The sequence below is a fragment of the Sebastes umbrosus genome, chromosome 1, assembly GCF_015220745.1.
Source record: "Sebastes umbrosus isolate fSebUmb1 chromosome 1, fSebUmb1.pri, whole genome shotgun sequence".
Classification (NCBI taxonomy): Eukaryota; Metazoa; Chordata; class Actinopteri; order Perciformes; family Sebastidae; genus Sebastes; species Sebastes umbrosus.
In genome coordinates this window covers 28636517-28663681 of record NC_051269.1, presented here as the reverse complement: position 1 = coordinate 28663681, position 27165 = coordinate 28636517, and the positions used below count along the sequence as shown (strand labels likewise).

At 39.5% G+C, this 27165-nt stretch overlaps 1 protein-coding gene across 7 annotated transcripts in view; it reads left to right on the top strand.

Annotated features, from left to right (window-relative positions):
* Positions 1–27165, top strand: part of LOC119495758 (inositol 1,4,5-trisphosphate receptor type 1) — an 85311-nt gene that overhangs the window by 4452 nt on the left and 53694 nt on the right. For all 7 annotated transcript variants that reach the window (XM_037782564.1, XM_037782543.1, XM_037782557.1 and 4 more), the window contains 15 exons: positions 883–953; positions 14268–14377; positions 14998–15084; positions 16340–16498; positions 18060–18158; positions 18974–19057; positions 19751–19897; positions 20154–20249; positions 20859–20903; positions 22016–22170; positions 23755–23854; positions 24900–25060; positions 25161–25302; positions 25515–25673; positions 26307–26479. In XM_037782564.1, the coding sequence (XP_037638492.1) occupies positions 883–953; positions 14268–14377; positions 14998–15084; positions 16340–16498; positions 18060–18158; positions 18974–19057; positions 19751–19897; positions 20154–20249; positions 20859–20903; positions 22016–22170; positions 23755–23854; positions 24900–25060; positions 25161–25302; positions 25515–25673; positions 26307–26479 (1788 nt within the window). The remainder of the gene's footprint in view (positions 1–882; positions 954–14267; positions 14378–14997; positions 15085–16339; positions 16499–18059; positions 18159–18973; positions 19058–19750; positions 19898–20153; positions 20250–20858; positions 20904–22015; positions 22171–23754; positions 23855–24899; positions 25061–25160; positions 25303–25514; positions 25674–26306; positions 26480–27165) is intronic.

Below are 27165 nucleotides of genomic sequence, written 5' to 3'. Positions count from 1 at the left end.
TCGCTCAGATACCCCCAGTGAAATAACAATCTCAATACGTCTTCCATAAATGTTTGTCAATGATGCTTCATTATAGGGCTGAAAATGTCGGCTGACTGATTGATTAATTTGATCGTCAAAACATTAATCAGTACTTTATTAATAATTGATACTTCCAGCTTTTCAAAATGTTGTGATCACCTCTTTCTTTAATTACTTTTTTTTGTTTTATATCATTGTAAATTAAACCACGTTTGTGTTAGAACATTTTTGACATTCACTACATTGAATTAGTAATCAAAAAATAATTCAGAGATAATAATAATAATAATATATTAGATTTATATAGCGCTTTTTAGTGATCTCAAAGACGCTTTAACATAGTCGGGGGGAAAACGGTGTGAGACAGACAGGAGACGAACGACAAAAAGCGAGATGAGTAATTCAGGGCTACAACTACATGTTTTAATATTCTGTTGACTCATCGTTTGGTCTACCACTCATCACGGTTTCCCAAAGTCCACGTCAATGTGACACCTTTTAAATTTCCGTTTACTAACATAGAAGACCAAGGAAACCACCAAATCTTTAGCATATTTTGCTTAAGAAAATGACGTAAGAGATTAGTAGATTAAAAGATTATTTGATTATCACCATTTTTTACAGTTGATGTTCTTATGTTGACTAAATGTTTCAGCTCAAGAATAAATTATAAAAACTTGCAGCCCTACTTTATTATGAAAACCTGGCAGCTGACTGTGTCATCATCAGTGATATTATACTGTATACATAATATACTTAAACTACTTAAATATTCACAATATGTTAAACAAAATGCGCCGACATCAGAAACACAGATTGCCATCAGTGATTAACAATGTTGTTGTGTGTTTATATCCGTAGCTTGGTGGATGACCGCTGTGTCGTCCAGCCGGACGCGGGGGACCTCAGCAACCCTCCGAAGAAGTTCCGAGGTAAAAGACACACACACAGTCGACTCCCCCTCGTCCTCCTGAGGTCTGACATCATCACACTAACTGCTGTCTGTTTACACTGAGGGCTCTGTGAGAGAGACGCTGCTGAATGTGTTATGCTGTGTTTCTTTGGTGACAGCCACAATATCTCTGCTCTATGGACTTCAAACGGGGTTGCCTTTGACGATGTTAATGGTGTGTGTGCATGTTGCGCGTGCATTCTTATGCATCCATGCATGTCTTTTATAGCTGTGTGTGTGTGTGCGCTCGCTCGCACACATGCCTCGCCTGTGGAGGTAGAGGCAGATGGAGAATATCAGCTCTGATGTTGATCTTTTTTGGGGGAAAACAGCATGCTTGAAAAGCTCTTTTCAAACAAAAGCCTTGAGATGCCTCTTTGGGTGAACCCGCTATTATTAGCTCCTATACAGGAAGTGTAACTCATGACCTTCGGTTCTCAGGCTGGAGGTTTATATCTCTGGGGAGAGGCCTGGCCCGACATTGTACAGAGAATATGAGTGTACTGAAGGCTTGTGTAGTATTTCTTACGGGTTCTTGTACAAAATATAGAAACAGAACTTTTTCTTGGTCACTTCTGAATGAATATTGTATTTAAAAACGCAACATTAGTGGACTTTCGATGGGTAAATTATGTCTGATAGATTAAGAAAGTATGTATGACCAAAAATCATGTTTTTATTGGCTGGTGATCTGTCACATCCGTTGGCCTTTTATGATGTCAACTTGACTTTGCAGTGTTATATCAGTTTGACTTTGAAGCTTGTTGGAGAGTGAGTGAGTGATTCCACACACACATGCTCATTTTCACTTTCATTTAGGATGCTATCTGCTGTCTCCAGAGTATAAAGAAGATTGCACCGCATTTAGAAAGCTTTGATCCGAGCAGTGCTCATCTCTTCAGTGGCTCTCTGGTGCCCCAGGACAGGTTATCACCCCCTGGAGACAATCGCTGTCACCACGATAAACACTGGCTGCAGACTGATATGTCCAACCTCCTGCAGCAACATGATGGACGAGTCTTTTGCTCTCTGTCTTTGTTGCGGTGTGTATTTCAACAACTGTCAAGTGTGTTCCATAGATCTGGACCAAGAGGTGGGAATAAGTGGCAAAAACATGCCAGCAGTGTCTATAATCATCTAACATCTCTTGTTCCATCCAAACCATGATCTTTACCAGTCATCCAAGCAGACACATTGTGTTAGTTCATTGTGTTTGTCTGTCTCTGCTGTAAACAGGCTCTAAAACCATAAGATGTAGATGAACTCATATAGTAATTTAGCTGGTCTTTGACAGCATGTGTGTATTTACTGCATGGGACTAGAAATAGTTTAAATCATGCACGATCCAAACTGTTCTTTCTTCTTTTTGTATGACTATTTACAGCAGCAAACGTGATTGTAGCGAGGGAGCTGCCTATTGGCTCACTTATACAGGAAGGCTTTCACTAATCACTTCACCTCGTTTGATCTTCCATCCTCTCACAGGCCGATTTCTCTCGACTCACTTATAAAACTCACGACAAGGTACAGTGCACTCAAATCTGACTCACTGCAGGACCCTAAATGTCTTTGCCGAATTTGAAATTATTGCAGGATATTGTAGATATGTAGAAGAAGTTTTGATCCGCTTTTTTAAAACCAACATTTTTTTCAATATCTGCAACAAAAACACTCAAAAATGTTATTGAGAGATTTTTTTGTAATTGTATATGTGTCTCTACAACACGTTGGTAAGTCCTTCACCATGTCAGCTGGTGTTGACCAGAAGAGGCCTTCATGTCACTGTGAGAGGCCTCTGATGTCTACCAGAAGGCAGAAATATGTGAAGATTGGTTCTATAGGATCATAATGAAAAGGACAACTAGAAGTCCCTTTATGTTACACATACATTTCAGTCAGTCAGTCAGTTTACTTATCATGGGGACTACTACTAGCATGTTCAAATTGTTGTGTAATGTCTGTGGCTCTGAATGAGCTTCATCAAGTGTGACAAAATAATCATCAGGGTCATCTCAGCCTGAGACACAAAGTGGAGGTGTGGAGTTTGACAGACGCGTCCTTTAACAGCCAGGGAGGAACCAATGAAAATATGCTTTTAGTTGCATTGTGGGAAATTTTAGGAAATTGAAGTTTGACCTTTTTGACCTTACTTTTCTTTTTTTAAATAATCTGTCTCTCTGGTGCCGCAACCTCATGAAAGTGATATACTAAATAAATTGCTGGAGTGCCCCTTTAAAAGCTTGTTTTGACATTGCCCTTTTTGGCATGAGAAATGGCTTTTATGCTTTTGTGAGGATGTATTTACCTACATTACAGTACTGTAACTGAAGTGAGTTTTGGTGAAGAAAGATCCTGGAAAGTAATGTTATAAGTATTGGCAGAGGACATTTGTTTTTTATTGAATGTGTGTCATGCCGCGTGCAGAGGACTTCACAAGTCAATAGACATTATGACTCTTCAAACACAGGCGTAGTTGATAATATAAATAATGGCTGCCGTCCATTGTGTCAGTTTCAGGGTGTCGTGCATGCTGGCTCACCGGTACAGTTAAATAGAACAGAGCCATCATTAGGGCTGCGTGTCAGTGATTAAATTACGATACCAGTACCCTTAAAGTGACACCGATACAATAGAGTATTTCATTTGGGCGGCTTTGGCTCAGAGGTAGAGTGGGCCGTTCACCAATCAGAAGGTAGGCGGTGCGATTCCCAGCTCCTCCAGTCCACATGCCGAAGTGTCCTTGAGCTAGATACCGATGCCAGCGGTGTGTGATTGAGTATTTAGATTAGATCCTGGTTGGCACCTTGCATGGCAGCCTCCGCCATCAGTGTCTGAATGAATGAATGTCTGTGTGAATGGGTTAATGCTGACAAGTAGTGTAAAGCACTTTGAGTGGTCGGAAGACTAGAAAGGCGCTATATAAATGCAAGTCTATTTAGCATTCATGTGATACCTTTTTTTCTACTTCATTTGATTCCCATCATGTGTAAAACACCACATGCATGTAGGATAGCCATACTTTCACACCATTTTGGTGGCATCTCGACAACTGCCAACTCTGTCAAATACGCGCTTGACTTCACCAAACCACAGACTGTGTGGGCTGTAGCTGCTGTGGTAGTGGGCCAGTCACACATTCAAATTAAATCAAAGAAGCATACAAATAGTATTTTTTCTTTCTGGATCTGGGTACAAAAAGGATCGAATGAAGGTATCGTTTGACTGGAGAAGTTTCAATACTACTTGGTACTGGGTTATTTTGGTCGATACCTTAAAGGTTCTCTATACTTTATTTAGAGCATTGATATAGCAGCAAACAACCATTTTCTATGTACAGAACTAGAGGAGTAATGTCTACCTGAGCAGAGAATGAAGTCACTTTCTCCCTGTGTGTGTTGTAATCCCGAATTTCTCCTTGCTTTGTTGTCATAGCCAGGCCGGCAGTGCATGCTTTTAGTACATGTGAGGGTGTCCCACTGGCTAGCTCACGGCCTCAACTCTGCACTGAGCGTATATGGTGGTTACAGCTGATAACGCCGTCCCAACAGATAGTGTTGTCGTGGAAGCGTAGCGCCCACCCTCCGGTTTTCCCCCCAGGTAAACACTGTTAGCTTTTTCAACACTGTTGCTGTTGTTTGCACTGTCAGCGCTGTTAGCACCATTAGCTGTTAGTGGCTGGCTCAGCTGTCGCCATGTTGAGAGCTGTGTGGAGGCAATAGATATACTCTGAATTTTGTATTGAGCACCTTTAAAGGTATCAAGTACCGATGCCTAGCACTATCCATCATTCATGTCATTAGTACCACCTGTGGTTTTCCTACTATGAGAGGTCAAATGTGTTTCACAATTGCATAATCCCATACTAATTGCATTCACTATTCCAGTCTTTATAGTATACTGTTGCAGTTGGTATCCCATAAATCAACATACTTTTATTATTTTATACTCACAGGAAATCATACAATAGGCTTTTATTTCACAGAGGATATTGTGCAATGTCACAGTGGAAAAAAACGCAGGTGTAAATTCTAAAATGTATAATGAAATTTTATTCAGCTGCTTCAGTTTCAGGGTCCTGGTATTGTTTATGCTGACTCACTGTCACACTGTCGTGGCTTACTGGGACACTTGAGTAGAACAAAGCCATCATTTATGTTATTAGCAACCTGTGTTTTATGCTGTGACAAGTCAGCGCTGTGAAAATGGCCTATATGTTCACCACTGGACGTTAATCAAACTTTATATTTAGGGCTGCAACAAACGATTATTTAGTTGTTTGATCTATAAAATGTCAGATAATGTCAGTGTTTCCCAAAGCCCAAGATGACGTCCTCAAATTGTCTTGTTTTGTCCACAACTCAAAGATATTCAGTTTACTGTCATAGAGGAGTAAAGAACCCAGAACATAATCACATTTAGGAAGCTGGAATTAGAGAATTTACTTTTTTCAAATCGATCAATTATCAACATAGTTGGTGATTAATATTTGGCAACTAATCGATTAATAAATAAATCGTTGCAGCTGTACTTTAGAACACTGCCACCAGTTAAGCTTCACAAAGAAAGCACTAAATGTCTCTCTCAGACTAGCTGTGAACACTGTGCCTCTGTTTCCTTTGTGCTTTGCATTGTGGGACAGCTGTGTACTTCAACAACACACTCAAAAATCAAGCATTTCTAGTATGAATACTGTCTTTTTTTAAGTACACTTAACTTTGTCATTTTCCGGTGTGAACACTTACGGACTAAAACCTGCTTAGAATCAGTATGTAGTATGGAATAGCCTGTAAAAAAGGTCTCTCCTGTTGTCGTTGATGCCTTCTCCTGGTATTGAGCTATGATTTGTCACCGTTAGTCTTACAGTCATCACAAAGATTGATAACTAATTCAAATTATAAATCAGTAAGATGTTTGAAAATATAATACTGCTGAACTGAATGGTTGATAAATTATTTTTCAAATGTTTACATATTGTATACATTGGGTGCTCACAGTATGATGTGAGCAAATCTTACTTTTGAAGTCTCAGTTTTTCATGTGATCTGTACAATTAAAATAGTGTGCTGCCTTTGAGAACCTCATTTATGTGACTTTTGGGCAAGTATTTTGCCTTACGGACTTGGAACTTGACATAGCTGACCCTTGAGAAGTGTGAAAGATTACTACAATCAAACAAGAAACAGGTTTTTCCTTGTTTAAACATCCACAAACACAGTCTAGCTAAGTGTGCTTACATATCTGTATTTTCTTTTTCTCTCCAAGCCTCTTTGGGAACTTCTAATTTGAGTCCTCTGGGTCTCCTCTGGCAGAGCAAACACTCTTCTGGTCCTCCTCGTTTGGGAGGCCCCCTCAGCTGTTTGAGAGGGACACATGTGTGCAGAGATAATCCTCCTTAGTGGATGCTATAAGGGCACCAGGCCAGACTAGCCATGATGTCCACATGCAGGGCCTTACACTGTCATTGCTGAGGTATGCGTAACATTTCCTCCTAATGTAAACACAAGCGCCCGCCACACAATCGCACTCTCACTCATATTGTCTGTATGCATACGCTGAGACACCAGGAGCCTTGCTTTGTATTTCACCTGGACAGAATTTGAAATGCCATCACAACCACACACACATCTACTCACCTACTGCAGAGTTCAGCAGAGTACACTGAGCAGCAGTCAGCACTTCTAAGGCAGAGAACGCACTTTGTATTAGTTGTTTAAATGAATCCTCTTTTGGATTATTCATGATGTTCGACACTCGGTTGTTTGAATGTCGGACCAGTTGTCTAATTTGAAGTTGCTATGACGGCAGCTCTTTCTGTTGTGTGTTGAAGTGGCGGTGTAAATTGGATGCTGCATTGTTTAAATGTCATCGGCTTTTCATTTTCCTTCACTGAATCATCAATCACCATCCTCTGCTTCTGTTGGTGGTCAGCAGGCTGTTCATATATTGATAAAATTACTTTGTCTGAGTGGTTTATTGTTGCAAAATGTTTAAAGCAGTCGGTTCCTTTTTCTCCAAAAATCTGAAAAATGACATATATAAACTTTATGCATGTATAATGTTGGTGATTGGCTCATTTTGTTTATCTACGGTGGTTGAACATTAAGGCTGCATGCATATACAAAATATTTTAGGGAAAAGGGAAAAATATTGATTAGAGCTGCAGCGATTAATCGATTAATTATCAACTATTAAATTAATCACCAACTATTTTGATAAGCGATTAAAGCTGAAGTGGAGCAAATATGATTAAAAAAAGTTATTTTTATAAAACGGTCACTATATCGTGACAGTAGTGCATGAAACAGGTAACCTGAAAAAAATCACCTGCCTCTGTGCCCTCCGGTGCTCCTAACGGCATCTGCAAGATTTCCCACACCGGAGGAAAACAAGCAGTAAGAGCTGATCTGAGGTCTGCTGTCCAGCTCCCGTCTATGAGAGCCGGCTGTCAATCACTCGCGAACTCCAACCAAACGGTCAAACTAGGCAGCGCTGATCAATTATGAATCAATATTCTGTTACTGTAATGACTATTTCTCGCCTCAAATGTTTTCAGAATCATCTTGTAGTGTACTGTTTAGCTGTAAAATGAGAAAGTTTGTGACGCTGCTGCCATTGTGAAATCTGGTGAAGGTATGCCAAGTTCTGGTCACATGACCGGAGAACAGCCAATAGGAACGCTCTCTCTCTGAAATGACCTGTGATTGGTCAAAGTCTCCCGTCACTGGCTAGATTTTCTAAAGCCTGAAAACAGAGCCATGATGAGGTGCAGAAGTCTAGTTTTCTCTCAGAGCACATGAATTACGATATGCTGAAAGGTTATTATGGGATTTTGCCCAATGATGCCAAAAATATACTGCCTACTGAAGCTTTAATCATTTTGAGTATTTTTTTTTTACGAAAAGAAATTCAAAATTTTCTGATTCTAGCTTCTTAAATGTGAATATTTTCTGGTTTCTTTACTCCTCTATGACAGTAAACTGAATATCTTTGAGTTGTGGTCAAAACAAGACATTTGAGGACGTCATCTTGGGCTTTGGGAAACACTGATAGACATTTTTCACCATTTTCTGACATTTATAGACAAACCAACTAATTAATCAATCAAGAAAATATTCGACAGATAAATCGACAATGAAAATAATTGTTGGCTGCAGCCCTACAACAGTCCACTAAACACAAGGTCATACAGAAATGCAGCAGAACAAAAAGAGCTGATTCTTCTGCTTGTTTATTATCCTCACATTTTCATTGCTAGCATGTGAACACCATTATAGTGGATAGTATCTCCTTTGTTTTGGCTTTACACGTCTACAACTCTTTGGTTGTTTGTTTTTGTACTTTATTATCTCATCTCCTTCCTCAATTTCCTCAAATGTCTTTTGCACGTACACACAACCATTTAAACCTCAGAAGCCCCAACAAACTATGGAGCATTAACTCTTTGCCTTCACCTATCTGTTGTCCAGCTCAAACTACTGTTGCCGACAGAGACACACTGCAGACTAGTTGGGTGGTTTGTCTGAGATAAACACCAGAAACAGTTCTGTCTTTAGTCCCTTCCTCTCCTAATAACCACATATATCGCTTTCCTGTCTATTGAAAGAGAAGAGGTCTTGCAGGAAACGGAGAAGCTGTTGTCGGTAGACCCATTTATTGTCTTAGATGCACTACAAGTGATTAGTTGCTTCCTCTACAATATCTCCAACAGGATAAGAACCTTGGAGCGAACAGCTGTTTATACAAGCCAGATCATTGAGGATATTGTTGATTTAACACAGAATAGAAGAAGTATTATGTAACGTGTTTCTCTAGGCCGCTGACCAGACTGATGTTGTCTAATTATTGGAGGGAAGAGTAGATTGGATCTCTTACAGGGGTACAAACAGGCCTCCCCGCTTGTGTTTGAACACTGATGACTTCTTTGTAATGTGGACATGGCAGTGTAGATGAGATGACGTGGGAATTTGAATTCCAGGGTCTTTACTTGTTCTACACTTGAAAACATGACCTCAATATTGTGTGTCATTGTGAATTATGTAACCCTTTGTTGTCACACAATAGATCTAATTGAAAGCCGTCCTGTGTGTTGTTGCTCTTTTTACAGTATCAGATTATTGCGGCACTTCTGACGCTCTGATCAAACTGCCTCCGAGGTAAATCATCTCTGTTGACTTAACTTCCTCTCAGTATGTTTAATTGTTGCCATGGTTAGAAGGATCTTCCTCTTGATCCTCTTAAATCTGGTGAAGTTTGTCAGCAGGATTTTTTTATTAGCTTTTTGATGAACTGTGCATGTCTGAACAAGAGCCGGTGTTGGTGATCTCTCTGGTGAGTCATCTGCGGCCCTTGTGCAAGACCACTCAGAGCACTGATATACCAGCACATCACTAGGCAAGGTCTAAAAATGAACTTAAAGCTACATCCAAACGTGTTTTAACATATATAAGACTACTTTGCTTGTTATTAATTTGTGTCTCATATGTTTTTTCACAAACAGTTAAACATTCAATTAAATCTTAATTTACTAATCTCTCATTGAAAAATCCAGATCTGTGAACATGCAATTATTGTTAATTTCAAAAGTTTAACTACCGGACACCAGATGTTTCTAGAGCTGAAACGATTAATCAATTAGTTGTCAACTATTAAATTAATCACCAACTATTTTGATAACCGGTTTGAGTAATTTTTTAAGAAAAAAGGTTCAAATTCTCTGATTCCAGCTTCTTAAATGTGAATATTTTCTGGTTTCTTTACTCCTCTATGACAGTAAACTGAATATCTTTTGAGGTGTGGACAAAACAAGACATTTGAGGACGTCATCTTGGGCTTTCGGAAACACTGATCAACATTTTTCACCATTTTCTGATATATTTAAAGACCAAACAACTAATCGATTAATCAAGAATATAATCAACAATGAAAATAATTGTTAGTTGCAGCCCTACATGTCTCCTACTTCACTGAAAAGTCCATTCTCAGTGTATGTGCACTAAAGGCTTCAAGTTGTCAGTGTAAGTCACATATTGGACCGTCATTGGTTTCTAAACTAGTTGTGATGTCACAAATCATGCCTGTGTGTTCATGTCTTGAACTCTGATTTAAAGGTATAATATGTAACAGTTGTCAGCGGTCACACGGCGTTCAAAGTTGGCCCCCTCTTCCACGGCTCAACGAGCGAGCGAGAAAGAGAGAGCAGCGATTATCGAGCGAGCTATAAAGTGAATGAAGACAGGGAGCGGCGTTGGTGACCACAAAGTAGTGAATCAGAGAAATAAAATGTTTTTGCTGAAGCCCAGAAACGTCCCGAACACAGCAAAATAAGAAGAAAAGAGAACATAACAGGCAGAGGGCTGCAGGGTCTCTGTAGAAACAGACACCACCACACACTTCTAGTGGTCATATGTTATGATTGAGAGGGAATATTTTTGTATCAGTCTATACATAGATTTTAAGGAAATTCCTGCATATTATACCTTTAAGGTGAGCAAAGAGAAACTTTCCTCTTTCTGCACATGAATGTGAAAATAACCTTTTAGTGTAAGACTCTTCACATACATCACTCTGCACAGTGAAGTTAAATAATGATTATATTTCAGTTGCGATGTAATAAATGCTATATATGGGCCTAATAACTGTTTTGTTGTTTCTCATCTCATCTCTCACACATTATGATGATCTTCAGGACTATAAACAAATAAGCTATTACATGTTTCCAGACCAGTTTGTCATATTAAAAGGTGGACAGTCATAGAAAAAAGAAACCGTAACCATCCGTGCTGATAACATGCAAGTGTGAACATCTCGGTGAGCAACACGCTCACCGAGATGTTCACACTTGCCGTGCATGTAATCAGCACTAAGCTTGTTCTCTGTTAATGCTTAAAGGCGGTGCCAGAATCTAACCCCATCTACCACAATTCGGAGTCAGCTATTCTCTACTCAGCACTGTGTGCGTGAGGGAGCAGTGTTGTTGTGAGTTTGATTAAGAAGGGTAATTATTGTTAAGGCACAACATCTTTTTAACATGTGTCCTCATGCTATCATTATGAAACTCTTTCGGCGCGACTCTGCATTCGTTCATTCCACATACTGACCACTAATTGATCAAAGTCTTGCCTAGTCATGCATAACTTTCTGTGCATCACTTTGATGATATGTGGGCCTATAGCACAGGGTCCGACAGACTTGAGACTTCGATTTAAGTCAGACTTAAGTCACAAAAATGAGGACGTGAGACTCCTTGAAAAGCTGACCTGACTTCAGACTTAAAGGTCCAAAGGAGGGCTGCAACTTACGATTATTTTGAAAAATGTCAATCAGTGTTTCCCGAAGCCCAAGATGACGTCCTCAAATGTCTTGTTTTGTCCACAACTCAAAGATATTCAGTTTACTGTCACAGAGGAGTAAAGAAACCAGAAAATATTCACATTTAAGAAACTGGAATCAGAGAAGTTTGACTTTTTTTTCCTTAAAAAAATTGCTCAAACTGATTAATCAATTATCAGCTTTATTTACTTTATTTTATTTTAGACACATAGGTCCATATGAAAATAGTTGGCGATTGATTTAATAGTTGGCAACTAATCGATTAGTGGCAACTTGCGGAGCCTTCACGCACCACGTGTAAGCCGTGATGACACACTTATCTTGCGCCGGCTTCTTAACCTAACTCTTCGCAAAGGAATCAAATAAGTGCATTTCCAAAAACTGAAAACTTTTGCTTTAAATGGATACTCCTGCAGTTTGGTATTGCACTTCTTAAGTTTGGCGTCTTATGTGACACATGTGGAAAAACAGAATGGTCAAAATCAAAGTAGCAGTAGACGAGATATCCCAAATTCTCATTCTTAGTATGAGTCAAGTTCCAAAATCATTTGACGCTACGCTACCCATAAAGCACCTCAATGATGACATCATCAGGATTATTTTCTCCCTCCCTCCAGAGCCACAGAAGACATTACACAACCGTTTCCACAGTGCTTCTTTATCTTTAGGCCTATGCATTGAAAGGACTCAGGTCAGCTCTGTAAAGAATACTATAAACACAGCTTTAAATTAACATGTCATCTCGATAGGTAGGCATTCAGAGGCCTGAAAGACTTTTCATTAGCTTGCAATTTGCTGAAAATGCTTGTGACTTTGCCTCAAGGACTTGTGACTTGATTTGCTTTGACTCCAAAAACATGCAAACAGCACTGGTAATGTGTACAGTTTTCATCATGCATACCTCAGGACCACAGTACATGATTGAAGGTTAGCATTTGTAAGAGCACGCTGGGCAGCTCCTATCAAAAATCGTCTTTGTTTATGAGCTCAAATAGTTAATTGAGTGCTAAATAAAGTGATGTTTACGGGGTGGGGGCTCCAGCAGTAAACGTTGTGTTTTTAAGTTGGAGGAATGTTAATGAATCATTGGAGTTTTCTGCCCTCTGGTCTCGTCCCACCACTTCTCCTGCCCAGTGATCCCAGAAGGAATTCTCAACCCAGATTTCAGCATTACTGATCTGACATGTTTTCTCTCCCAGCTGACTGTGATTAAAGCAAAATGTTCAGCGCGGGCCGATCATCTGTCTCACACTGCGCTCATATTGCAGCTGCGATTGTGTGTTTAGGGTGTGATAAAAACGGCTGTGCCAAATTAAAGGGAAGCTCGCTCGCTTTTTAGATGCGTGCCCTGTGTGTGATCACTTTTAATTGGCGTTTCCATTTGCTAGTTTGATCCAGTTCCAGTGAGATTATTACTTGAGTTTCATCTACTTGTGTGGACATATGTGGGATGCACATAAACTTGCTTTAATTCAGCAAATAGGTCCACTTGTTCTCTTCCTTCACCTCTTAATGCCCCCTCTCTCTGACTCACATTCTTTCACTCTCTTCCTGTCTTCCTCTTTTCTCTTTCACTTCCTTTTCCCTGTTGTTCTAACCATATTTTAGCTCAAACTAAACCCTATCTGATGAGGGGGCTGAGAGGAAGATTTGCAAGATAGAGACCATTAACTGGGAGGGAGAGAGTGGTGTGAGTGAAACGGTTAGAGGAATTCAGAAAGGAGAAGGAGGGATGATAGAATATCGAAGGGGGAAGATAGGGAGTCCCCACCCTCTTCTCTCTCCCTCTGTCATCCCACTCCCCTTCTCTTGGCTGGCCTTATTTGGTCATGTTACTGCGGCTATAACAGGAGGACAGAGAGAACTAGAGAGCGAGAGAGAGAATGGGGTGGAAGGATGGACAGATTGTTCTTTTTTCTCCTCTTTTCGTCGTCTCAGAATAGAGAGCTTTGGTCTGATGAGAGGTGAAATCAGAGGAAAGCCAGGACTCAGAGGGAGGAGTCGCTGATGGGCCGAAGTTTAACTCTGAAGGGAGAATTGTCATTGTAGTTACTGTGCTCTGATTAAACTCTCAGCCGGTGTGAAAGTCTCTGTGTGCTTCAGTTGTGCAGTCGTTGTGCAGCCTGATGCAGAAGAGGAACTCTGTTACACTCAGACTGTTTCCACATGCAAATCTCGGGTCCGTTTTTCCTGCTGGCTTGTTTCTACGGTATATGTGCAAATGAGCAGCACAATCAGAGTCCTGCTGACGACAGCATCGTCTCACGGTTGCTGCGGTTACGCACTTTGACTGACCACGACTTATTGCTGTGTCACATCAAAACACACACATAGAGGTCATTGTGTGCTTTCACTCAGTCCAACCACAGGATGTAACTTCATATTACTATACTTGTAAATGTGGCCACACACACACACACACATGCTTTCCTGTCCCTCATCACTCCTCCCCGAGGCAGACGAAGCTGATCTCCATTCAGGAGAATAGTTAATATCTGTTTAAAGTGCAAGCACAGACACATTTTCACATGTGGAAATAGTGTGTGTTTATGTTGTTTGGTTATTAGGGTCTTTGAAATACATCACTTGACATGTCAGAGACGGGTCATTTATTACGTTAAGCCTGTCGTCTGTTTTTCATCTGTGTTTACTGAACATCTTGTTTCGTCTTGTTTTAGCAACTAAGCTGTTGCTGTGACCCGTCTCCCACACTGTAGCACTGACATTTCCAGGCTTCATTCACAACAGCACATCAACATATTTTCTCCTTATTTGTGTTTTTTGTTTTCACTTCTTTTGATTTAAATCCAGTACCATTTTTAGCCATTTTTAGTTCAAAGTCTGTGTTTCTCTCTCTCCTTCTCTGTGTTTGCACCACTTTATATGCATATCTGCCCGTCTTCCTCCATCTCTTTCTCTGTGCTTATATCCATCTCTATCTATGCATCTTTGTCTCTCTGTCCAGACTGTCTGTTCAGACTGTGTCCCATGAACCGCTACTCGGCCCAGAAGCAGTTCTGGAAAGCGGCGAAGCCTGGAGGGAACACGGACACGGTGCTCCTCAACAAGCTCCATGTAAGTGATGCGATGACATGATCGCCTTCCTGCAGTCACTACAGACCAGTAACACCACAAACAGACCTGTCCTCTGGGGCGCACAGGGTAAAGACACGGGGACAGAACTTTTTCAGAAGTCTTGGTTTTTATCTTCAAGTTTAGATGGTGCAAAGTTGCACAGTGAATGTATAGAAGTGTTCACTCTGCACTACAGTTTAAAGCTCTACCTCCGCAAAATATACTGTACATAATAACTTTGAAACCTGCTCTTAAAGTCCTTTTATAGACATTTCACTCCTACTGTCCTACCTTTCTGCCCTCTACACTCTCCTTTCTCTCTTTCTGCTGCGATACAATACCATTTAAAGCAATCTGCTATCTGACCACACAGTCATAAAATGGAATACTGCAATCTCTCCTGCGTTTCCATGGAGATTTGAGCCAGAATTTTCGGTTAAAGCCCCTCTGTTGAAGCGTGCGTTTTTGGCTAACAACTTTGTTAGTACTATAATTTGACAGCTAACCAATCAGATTACTTCTTACCACTTTACTGTGTAGAACTGGTATCAGTGAACAATGCTGCCGATAGTTGGTGTGAGATTTACTGTCTTGATTTTGATCTCATTCTTGCCTTCCAGCATGCAGCTGACTTGGAGAAAAAGCAAAATGACTCTGAAAACAAAAAGCTGCTTGGAACAGTAATTCAGTACGGGAATGTCATTCAGGTTTGTTCCTCTGAAATAATCATCATCATCTTGGTATTTAGTCAGATAAACTATGTTTAGACTTTCACAACGTTTTTGATTTGAACGTTGTGATTTAATCTCACCTCTTATCTTAAATTTGAAATACGCCTCAGCTTGCTTAAATACATGTTGAGCAATATGAACCTTTAAATAAAAGAAAACAAGAACCATACATTGCGTGTTCTAGTATTATAAAATGAAAAATAAGGCCTGCAACCTCCTGCAGTCATAGGTGAACCACAAATTAATATAATACAGATATACCGTAGCACATCCTGACCAGAGGATGCTGGGAGCAGGCTCATAAATGAACTGAACACATGCATAATATAAACCACAAAATATGTAGAAGACATTCACAGTTCATTAACCTTTTGAGGAAAAATGCCACTTTTGTTCTGATTGGTCAAAAGTCTTGAAATTTAGTACAGACATACTTTTACAATACACAATGACTCTCCTCTGTGCCGGGAGAGGAGACTTATCATCTGGCAACAATGCACAAGTCTCATTCTGCTTCAATTTGCACAATGCATATTTTACTTTCAATTTGCACAGAAGAGATATATCTTTAATTCTATTTTATTGTATTTTTTTTATTTCTTTATCTAGTTTAAAGTAGTAGTTGGTATGTACATTTATTTAGAGATTTGTAACAACTTAGACATTTTTAGATCACATGAAAAATCACATTTTTATTAGTAGTCAAAGTCAGAATTTTTCTAAAAACGGTAACATTGTGTCTATTAAATGTTTTCCATGTGAAATATTTTTTTCACACTGCATATGTGTGCATATCTTTGATATTCAACTTGTTATGAGTTCATAGATACCAACATGGGGCTACTGTTATTGCAAAAATAGTCGTTCCATCATGTGCCCAAACACTAGATAAAGTGTGATAAGAAAAACTAATTTTTCAGCCAACTAGTTTGATTGATTTTGAAAATTTAAACAAGCCAAGAGAACAAAAAAAAAAATTCAGTTGCAAAGACATTTTTTAAGAAATATAGTTCTGCATGCATCCGTGTTTAGATTTCTTACCTGTTGTATGTATGTATTATTAGCTTATTAAAAAACACAAATAGCAGTTCATTTCAAGGAGTGTCTTAAATACAAGCTGCTTTTCTTCTAGTCAGTACATCAGTACAGTATTAGAAGCACTTCTAACCTCAGATTTCAGCATGTGCATTTACTTGTATTATCTTACACTTCATCTTGTTTTTCTGCTCAGCTCCTCCACCTGAAGAGCAACAAATACCTGACGGTGAACAAGCGCCTGCCTGCGCTGTTAGAGAAGAACGCCATGAGGGTGATGTTGGACATCGCTGGAAACGAGGGCTCCTGGTTCTACATCCAGCCCTTCTACAAACTACGCTCCATCGGGGACAGTGTGAGTCATCATGTGTACACGTCTTTGGGAGTGGTGCATTGTGGGAACGCCATGCTGTTTGTCAGTGAACGTCATGCAAAGCAAAGGACTGAATCATGCCTGGGATGATGCGTATTTTACATTTTAGGATATGTGTACTTTTTAAAAGTAGCAGTATGTCACTTCTCTGTCTTTAAATGTGAGTTGCTCATTTGCATATTCAGCAGTTAATCAGTATTATAAGGTTAAGACTGCAGAATAAAGGTCCAGACCTCAAAGACACAAGTCTACTTTATCTAAGCCTCAATGTGAGGCATCTCTCCAATCACATATATCCCTGGATGGACCAGTGCCAGCACCCAATTGGTGTTTACCTGATCACAAAGCTCTTGTTGGCACCAGCTCGTCTTCCCTGCAGCAGGAAGCAGTGGGCCGGTGCCCAAGGACAAAATTAACCACAACAGAGAGCGGGCTTCTCTGGTTAACTCCTCTCAAATTAGGTATGGCACGAGGCCTAAGCAGCAGGCTGTGGACAAAAACTAAAGTTGGAGTCACTCCCTTCCTGCTGAGAATAGACAGAAGACAGTGATGTGCAAATGGATACTGATGCTCTCTGACCCGTAAGAGATTCAAGGTTGAGTACAGTGCTGCAATAGAGCGCTGCAGGAATGAGTCCTAAAACCTGGAAATTTGCATTTTAGCACCTCGGTTCCCTCGTCTGGTAGTCAATGGGTTTTTAGTTAGATGCCTGAAATAAGGTCTGTGGTTCACATAAGCTTAAGAGATTTTAACGTTTTGTTCTACGATATAAAATAAGACCGTAAATATCCCACTTTGAAGCTTTTATGTGTCTTAAAAATAAAAAAGGCGGTTGCTAACAAGTGGCTAAATGAGTCTACTAAACGTCATCACGCCGACTCGACCGCCTTTACAGCCTCGTTGTGTATACTTGCGCTCATGCGACCGTGGTGTGGTTTGTTTATTGCCTAACGTTAGATTTTTACTTCTGGGGATTGCATTCACACTTCAAAAAATCATAGAAGTTTTGTTCATTTGTGAAGATTATCTTGCTGAAAAAAACGTGTTAGTATCATAAACATTTGTTTGACACAGAGTTTATTTTCTGCAATAAATCAAAACCCAATGGAAAAATCACATTGGCTTTTTGTGGAGGGAACCAGGGCGATAATAACTTCCTGTTTGGCCTATAAAAATACGTCATCCCTGCAGCTCTCTACTGAGTTGCACTTTACTCAGGGTAGACGTACTGTATACATTGTGCTCTCATAGCGTAGACAATGCTAAATACAGTAAAATATGATTTAACTAAAACCTTCCTTAAATTCCATAAGTTAAGTAAAACTACGGTTCAAGTCCTTCTTATTTGCCGATACCCATTGAGTTCACTGTATGCATTATGTCACAGTGTTCTGATCAAACATCATGGTCCTGATAGATTTCCACTTTCTTAAATAACTCAAAGCTAACTCTGCTTGTGCTAGGGTTACAATGCATAACCTTTGTTCCTCTGTGTTTTAACATTTTCATATTCTATCCTGTCTGTTTTTGCGTGTGATTGCAGGTGGTGATCGGGGACAAAGTGGTCCTTAACCCAGTGAATGCTGGTCAGCCGCTCCACGCCAGCACACACCAGCTCGTGGATAATCCAGGATGCAACGAGGTTTGCCTGAACTCATCTTCACTCCTCAGATGTTTCTGTGGGAGTGTTGGAATCTAATTATAGCTTTTTTTCTCATAACCGCTGCTGGGGTTATTAGCTGCCTGATGTGAAACACTACAGCATTGTTTTCCTGCCCTCCGCTTTTAGCACAGTTAAGGAGTGGGCTACAGATGACACTGCATTTGGAAGGGTTGTCCTGTTCCTCTTTCATAAACACTGGACTGCTCTCAGCTACTTAACAACAGGTTTTATCAAAGTGCTTTCCAGAAACACAGAGACAGTGTGGTCTGTTATGGAGCAGATGTGCAATTTTTTCTGTTTACAAGGAGTGAGACAAACTCATTTATTCCTTATTTATGACTCTGCAAGCAGTTTAAAGATATGTGAAATAGTGAGAATGGGAGCACAAATCATTAATGTTTATGACATCAAGTAGCAACTCTTAACAAAGGAAGGAAGTTACACATTTTTCAAAGTTGGATTTGACACTTATTATTCTTCTATAATCTATACAAGAACATGCAATAGACAAACATTTAAGTTATTAAACTGCTGTTTCTGCTGCCGTGGCTTTGGCACATGTAAACAGGAAGTGGACTTAATGTTGAATATAATCCTTGTTTTGTTTATTAAGACAACACATTGATCTGTTGTTGTCCCACCCTATTTTTTAAAAAAGATCACTCATGATTTTGTCTCCTTCTAAACTATCTTTTTTAACCTTGTCAGTGTTGCTGCAGTGCTCTGACTGCGCAGGACCGCTGCTAGGAGATTACACCTACAGTCACGTCAAACTCTGATTGTTTGTTTTTCAGGTGAACTCGGTCAACTGTAACACCAGCTGGAAGATCGTCTTGTTTATGAAATGGAGCGACAATCAGGAGATCATCCTAAAAGGGGTTTGTCTCACAGCAGCTACCAGAAAAAAAACTCTTTTTTACAAACTATTTTTATAGGAATTTGGGTACTTAACACATTTCTATCTAATACAAGAAAGAGAGAGATATATAAACGCACATATAATAAATGAACAGTCAAGTAAGAGAATAAGGAAAACAAGGGGGACATCATACTAGCAGCAGTCTGCAAGTTTCTTCCACACATGTATAAAACGTCTCTCGTTTTCTTCCAAGAGGTGTTGTATAATGTCCCTTATCAGAGCTGAGTGGGCTGGTGGCTTTGTTTGTTTTCAGTTCAGTATCATCAGTGTACACTATGTGCTTACAGATGAGATATTGGTTATTCAACGGCTCTACATTAGGAGCTTTCACACCCAAAATAGACATGACTACAGTACTGTAGGTCTAATGGCATCTTCACAATATTTGAAAAAAGTGTGAATGTATTAAATTGATGTTTGGAGCACCACATTGGTTGCAAGCGAGGTCTAAAGAGATCCTATTTGTTTCATGAATATGAATTGGAATAGCTTCTGGTTTATTATATATATTTAAGGAATGCATCTTGTGGTATTTGAAACATGCTTTGGGCACAAAATGTTAAATATAATTTTTTTTTATTTTGAGTAATTATTTGGTTTTAAGGTTAAGTAGAATATTTTTGAGAGTAACAAATCTTCCCCTTCTCTCCAGGGCGATGTGGTGCGGTTATTTCATGCAGAGCAGGAGAAATTCCTCACCTGTGATGATCACAGAAAAAAACAATATGTTTTTCTCCGCACTACTGGGCGGCAGTCGGCTACCTCGGCAACCAGCAGCAAAGCCCTCTGGGAGATAGAGGTGAGGAAGAATATTTTTAGAGTTGGTTTTTCTTATGTGCTGAACTGTATGTGTGTTAAAATGTAGTAAAGTGTAGCCAGCAGTAAACATAAAGTAAGCCTTGCTGAATTGTGTTTTCTTATCCAGTTTTGTAGGGAAACCATAAATCCCATCATTTACTTTACAGCATACCGTATAATTCAGTCCACAGCGTCTGTTAAATAAGTTGTTTGCATTGGTGTAAGATGTTGCTGCCCTCTGTGTGCTCTGGTATCAGGTGGTGCAGCATGATCCATGTCGAGGGGGGGCGGGCTACTGGAACAGCCTGTTCAGGTTCAAACACCTGGCTACTGGACACTACCTGGCTGCAGAGGTCAGACACTAACTGTGATAAGAACAAGGCAACATTCATTATTATTATTATGTATTTTTTATTAGTAATATTTGCTCAGGCTTCCCTCTCTTTTCTCCATCAGTTTTCAAGTAGACACGTACACACACACACACACACACACACACGTGTGCCCTACAAAAGCATCCTTAGAAACCACTGTTTGCATATTTCTAATAAAAATAATATTATTATATCTATTTTTGTTTTGTTTTTGCATTTTGTCTTTGTTTGTTATGCTTTGTTTTGTCTGTCTTGTTTCGTCTATAGTCCTGTTTCTGTGTATTTTTATGTATTGTGTACATATTGTGTATTGTGTTCCTGTTTTTTGTACTGCCCTTTGTACCAATAATAAAAAATAACAAGGCAACATTGAGAAAATCAAATACTTTCGATATATATTTTGATTATATTTTAGGTATTACTATTGTAATTGGTATTTTTGAAGATATTTAGATTACTCAGAAAATGGTGTCATTTAACTATAAAGCAGCCTGTAAGACCAGGGAAACACAAACTGAAGTTACATTTAAGCTATATTGATAATACAGAAAACAATATTGAATGGTGAACCGCTTTGTATGTTTGCAGGTGAATCCAGACTATGAAGAGGAGTGCCTGGAGTCCCGCTCCTCAGTAAGTGAGCCACATTGTCATTGTTTGTCTATTATTGTCTAATAGCTTACCCAACTTAACTTGTTGATGTAATACTATGAAGCAAGAAAATACTTGTTTCTGATTGGCTGGCAGGTGTTAAAGTTACATAGAATATTATGACACCTCAAGCCCAGCTCCAGACAATGTTTAACCACTGTTGAAATGCCAAGGTGTCAGTAAAGTGCAAGTAACCACCATAGTAACTACTGTATTCGCTGGTAAAACTCACCTGACTTTAAAACAAACCTTTAAAGAAAGCAGGTGACAGCTTCCCTGGTCTCCAGGCTGTGAAAGTGGTGCAGTTAAGGACGGTAAATGTCCTTTGAAATATGAAAGCTGTGCAGATTCTGTAGTGGTTACTATATCCAGCAGGAGATGGCTGAATGTATTTTTGCAGCATGAGGTGGTGTTACATCTCAGTCGACAGCAGATGGCAGCCTTTCACTGTGAATGCATCTCTCTGGTTGGTGCTTTGCCACAGCTCACTGAGCTGCCTGTCAACTTGAGGCTGCTCACATCTGCTGACCAGGCAGTGACAAGTGAACCAGCTCACAGTTGGTCTGCTCCTGAGTTTATTGCCTCTCTTCTACAGTTAAAAGCAAAACTATAAACTATACCCATAGGAGCTGAAGTAGTCAGCAGTAGAAAAATAGTCCCCAATTTATTCTGATGACTAGAAAAATTCTATTTTCATTTACAGTTGAGTCTAAACCAATCCATTTTATTTACTAATTGTGCCTGGTCTGGAAATCAGTTTAAAGCGCTGACTGATTCGATGAAGTCGTTTAGATAAGTATTTTCTGGCGACCATTATTGGCTCATTTAAGACATTTATCTGGAAAAATTCAATTTACAAAAGAAAAAAATAGTTCTTTTGACAAAAGGGGTCTTTGCATTTATCAAACTGCATTTAATTTTCCTAGAAGTCTTCCCACAGTAATACTGTAGTTAACCCTGTCACTGATTCACTCTTCTCGATCTTGACACAAACGTGGCAGATAATCTCAGTTGCTGAAAAAATAGATCTATTAAATGATTTTTTGTAATGCTGGCAATTTCTAATCATGCTCTGTTTTGACTTTTCCCTCCAGCTGGACTCGGAGCAAGAAGCCTTACGGGCCCGTTTGAGAAATGTCCAGGACAAAGTCATGTACACCCTCGTGTCTGTGCCTGATGGAAATGACATCTCTTCCATATTTGAGCTCGACCCTACCACGTTAAGAGGGGGGGACTCGCTGGTACCCAGGTAGGAATGTTAAAGTACCGTTAAAGTACCGTTGAAGTGTTCCGACCTGCTCAGACCTGTGTCACAGAGAAGAGCATGGTCCATTCACTGGTGTGTCACTCTTTCCACTGAAACACCAAACAGCAGGCAGGTTACAAGTCGGGGACTTCCACGGTATATTAAGTCATCTTAACGTGTTTGCAGAACAATAAACCATGGAAACAGAATGTGTGTGTTAATGCTTGATACTGTGAGTGTGTGTGACTTACTGTTACTCACAGTAAACGGTATCATACAGGTATAGATTTTCTTCATAGTTAGTGACGCAGATAAGGTTATTCAAACTAATAAATTGTTAGGAAACGTGTTTGTGTTTGAGCAGATGTGTTTGTGCTTGTTTGCGGGGGAAGATGACTTTCTACTGTATTGGTGACAAATTATTCCGGCATTGGGTGTGTTCACTCACATTATTTTACTGGAAATATCATGAATTTCTCTAGAATAAGCTGAAGGAAGAGGATTATCCTCTAAAGTTGGATCACAACCCAGCACTAAAATACAAGCATGTGTTGCTCGTACTGAGCATATGTTGCTCCTGAACTTTAGCTTTCACATATACACTCACTGATGGACTGATGTATCAATCAAGCTCACCTTCAGTAATGAACTTGTGCTATACTCCCAACACTATTCAAAGTACAATCAAATAATATTCTAAGCAATGGAAGCAAAAAATATTTGGTCGATCTCTTATCAGAGATAAACATGAAACGTTGATGAGCCTAATAAAAGTGAGAGCCAGACCTGGTTTCGCCATATGTGTGTGTTCCTGTTGTACAACACGGTTATGAGTGCAGACAGTGGTGGACTCAGGCTGTTTGAGTGGCGGGGGCGAAAAGAATAATGAACATTGAAAGGGCATCCATAAGTGCACTGCATCATGTTTCCTCCATCGGAAGGCCTCTTGGAGGGCCCTTTATCACGTGTTCTTGCACATTAGACCCCCCCCCCCCCCCCGTAGACGGCACTTTATCAGTTTTGTTAGAGATGGGACCATAGAAATAGAATATAGGATCTTATATATACTCTATATAGATATTTAGATATCCTATTTTATTCCTATGTATAGGATCGATCCGATCCAATATCTGTATCGGGTTCTGATACTGATGTAATTCACAAATTGGATATCAGACTGAGTTTACCGATCCATATAAATACGTCAATTTGTCATTGAAATGCTCTTATTACTTTAAACTCATTTATAAAAATCTATTAGTAGTTGATAATTGCTGTGTACTTGATTTGTTTAAGTTTATAAGGAGTTCATTAAAGGAGTTGCCAGGAGTTTATTTCTTGTCACCATGAAAGGCATTTTTATCTAACATAGTGGCATCCAAAAGGGAAAGCCATATTTTGCTTTATATTTGATTCTGTAATGTCCACAGATTTACAATTTTCAGGGATGCCTAAGAATATTGCTGTCTGTTTGCTGTTTTTTATTTCAAATATTACCTTTTCAAGTGTCAGTATGTGCTATCTAGTAATTGTGCTCCAAAAATAATATGCAATCATCAATCAAATATATTCACATGTGTTTTTCAGGAACTCCTATGTGCGTCTCAGGCACCTCTGCACAAACACATGGGTTCACAGCACCAACCAACCGATTGACAAGGAGGAGGAAAAGCCCGTCATGCTGCGTGTGAGTGACACTTCATTTGCACTAATGCAATAGTATATGTCTAATAAACTGTTGGCACGACTGACTGTACATTAGTTATAAAAAATCTAAACCAAATGTTTTCAGCTGAAATACTTTCTGTGCAACCCCCGTCATTCCTGCTGTGAAATTATGGAAGTGTTTTGGAATTGAATATTAAGTGCCCTGTATATGTTTCTTCTAGGGCTGTAAAAGTTAATGCAAATTAGTTTTAGTGTCACTAATTTCTTTAACGCAATAACACAAGTTGTGATTTTTAGGTTGTAACGGGCTCAGTTTTAATGCTAGAGAAGATACCGATATCATACAATAGCTTGTCGCAAAGGAGGCTAAATAACGCTCCAAACTTATGCTAAATTTTGGCGAGGAAAAACTGGTATGGCCATTTTCAAAGGGATCCCTTGACCTCTGACCTCAAGATATGTGAATGAAAATGGGTTCTATGGGTACCCACAAGTCTCCCCTTTACAGACATGCCCACTTTATGATAATCACATGCAGTTTGGGGCAAGTCATAGTCAAGTCAACACACTGACACACTGACAGCTGTTGTTGCCTGTTGGGCTGCAGTTTGCCATGTTATGATTTGAGCATATATTTTATGCTACATGCAGTACCTGTGAGGGTTTCTGGACAATATTTGTCATTGTTTTGTGTTGTTAATTGATTTCCAATAATAAATATATACATACATTTGCATAAAGCAAACATATTTGCCCACACCCATGTTGATAAGAGTATTAATTACTTGATCAATCTCCCTTTAAGGTACATTTAGAACAGATCAAAAAATTGTGATTAATTTGCGCTTAATTGCAATTAACTATTGACAATCATGTAATTAATCAATTGACATCCCTAGTTTTTTTTTCGCAATAAATGTACAATTATAGTTTTCTTTATGGGTTTCTAGAGTATTTGGGGAAAGAATCAAAACAGGTGGTCCCAGAGACCAAATCTAAGTACTCCGAATTTCTCCTCTCACTCTAATTGATGACAAAGTTGTACATTTCTTTTCTGATTCAAGATCGGTACTTCGTCACTGAAAGAGGACAAAGAGGCGTTTGCCATTGTGCCCGTCTCCCCGGCTGAAGTGAGAGACCTCGACTTTGCCAACGATGCCAGTAAAGTTCTGGCCTCTATTGCTGGAAAGCTGGAAAAAGGCACCATCACACAGAATGAGAGGAGGTATTTAAAATGCACAGCGGTGCCAGATTTTCAATTTCTAACAGGAAACAAGGTAGTCATGTGTTATTGCTTTGTTCCTCTCTTTCCTATGTACAATCAGAGCAGTTACCAAGCTTCTAGAGGACTTGGTGTTCTTTGTGGTGGATATTCCCAACAATGGACAGGACGTTCTAGAGATCATGGTCAACAAACCCAACAGGGAACGACAGAAACTCATGAGGGAACAGAATATTCTCAAACAGGTAATACCTTAATTCAGTAACATTTTGAACACACTTGTTGGATTATATTTTCCATTGAACGTGAACTAGTTTGAACCTCACTGAACTAACCTCAACTCTTTATCATAACTCAAAGTGGCACGGTCTTCAGACCTGCTATCTGAATCAGCATGTCCTTTTGACTTTCCCTTCAGTATGATTTACAACTGTCTCAACCTTATCCACGCATTCAGATCTTCAAGCTGCTGCAGGCTCCGTTCACAGACAGTGGGGACGGTCCCATGCTGCGACTGGAGGAGCTGGCTGACCAGCGTCACGCCCCCTTCAGACACATCTGCCGCCTGTGTTACCGGGTTTTGCGTCACTCTCAGCAGGACTACCGCAAGAACCAGGTACAGTCTGTCAGGCCTAAAAGCCTGCTCTATGAGCACCGGCACTATATGACATACATGGGTCTATGTGGAGTTTGTGTAAAGGTGCATTCCTAATTCCCTTGATTAAGTCTAATACTAAGTGAAACAGGCCTTTGCCCTTTCGCGGCTCTGATATGAAGATGTGTAACTGAATGTCCTGTGCATTTTACTAGGCGCACCCGCCAAGCCCCTTTATCAGATTGTCTGCTAATACAAACACACAGAGCCACACAGAGCCACACAGTGATACGATGTCCTTCTATAACAAATATTTGTCAATGTGAAATACAGCATCCCCATTTTCCAAGAAAAATTGAATTCTCTTAAACACATTACAGTGTAATTGTTAGAGGGGTCATTTAATTAGGTTGAATAAGGAGGCAGCCTGATTCTTGTGAACATGCTCTGTTTTCCTGCACACAGATGAACAAACCAAAATGGCCTAAGTCAATAAAAGTAATGGATATAGACGTAACAAGGTTATGCGTCATAGTCAACCTGGAGAATGTACAGAGATGAAGATAACAGGGGTTAAGTTAATAAGGACATTTTTCACAGTGGGTCTTGTTTTGTTGACTGTATGCTCAGACTGTTTGTCTGTCTGTCCCGCAGGAGTATATCGCCAAACAGTTTCGCTTCATGCAGAAACAGATTGGTTATGATGTCCTGGCTGAGGACACAATCACAGCTCTGCTCCACAACAACCGCAAGCTGCTGGAGAAACACATCACTGCTGCAGAGATTGACACGTTTGTTAGCCTGGTCCGCAAGAACCGCGAGCCTAGGTTTGTGTGTGCGTCCGTCTCCCTCTGTGTGTACACCATGAACACGGTCATCCTTATTATAATCTGCTTATCTTCATCATACAGTATCCTCTATACATGTATTCATACAATGAGTTCACTTAAAGCACACAAACGGAGTGTTCACACTACAGTGTAAACTTCCACAGACAGCTACCGACAAGTAAGGATATTCAACATTTTATTTGAACATACAACTTTAAGATGTGCACTTAAATGTCACTTAACTTGTGTTGTAATGTCTCTTTACTGTTACGATACATTAGGGCTGGGCAATAATTCAATGTGACGATTTATCGTCTTTCAGTGGAATCGTATCGTGATGAAATCATATATCGTGATACACAATTATGTCATGTAAATTGACGATAACGAGCACATACTAACTCAGATGTCACAGAAAATCTGATCAAACTCAGTTAAATCAAACTATTGTCCTAATGTAATTTTTCTACATTTGTGTGCATGCATGTAAACAATATATTTATACATTTTTTCTCTATAATTTCACTTGAAAATGTTAATTTTGTACTAAAGTTCTTAATTAAACGAGAAAATACTCAGTACTTTTCATTTATCATGTATTTAAATCACACAGAAGTATACAAAGATAGGTTTTACCATGTGGTTATTTCATATAGACTATTTATTTATTGAATTACTAGAAA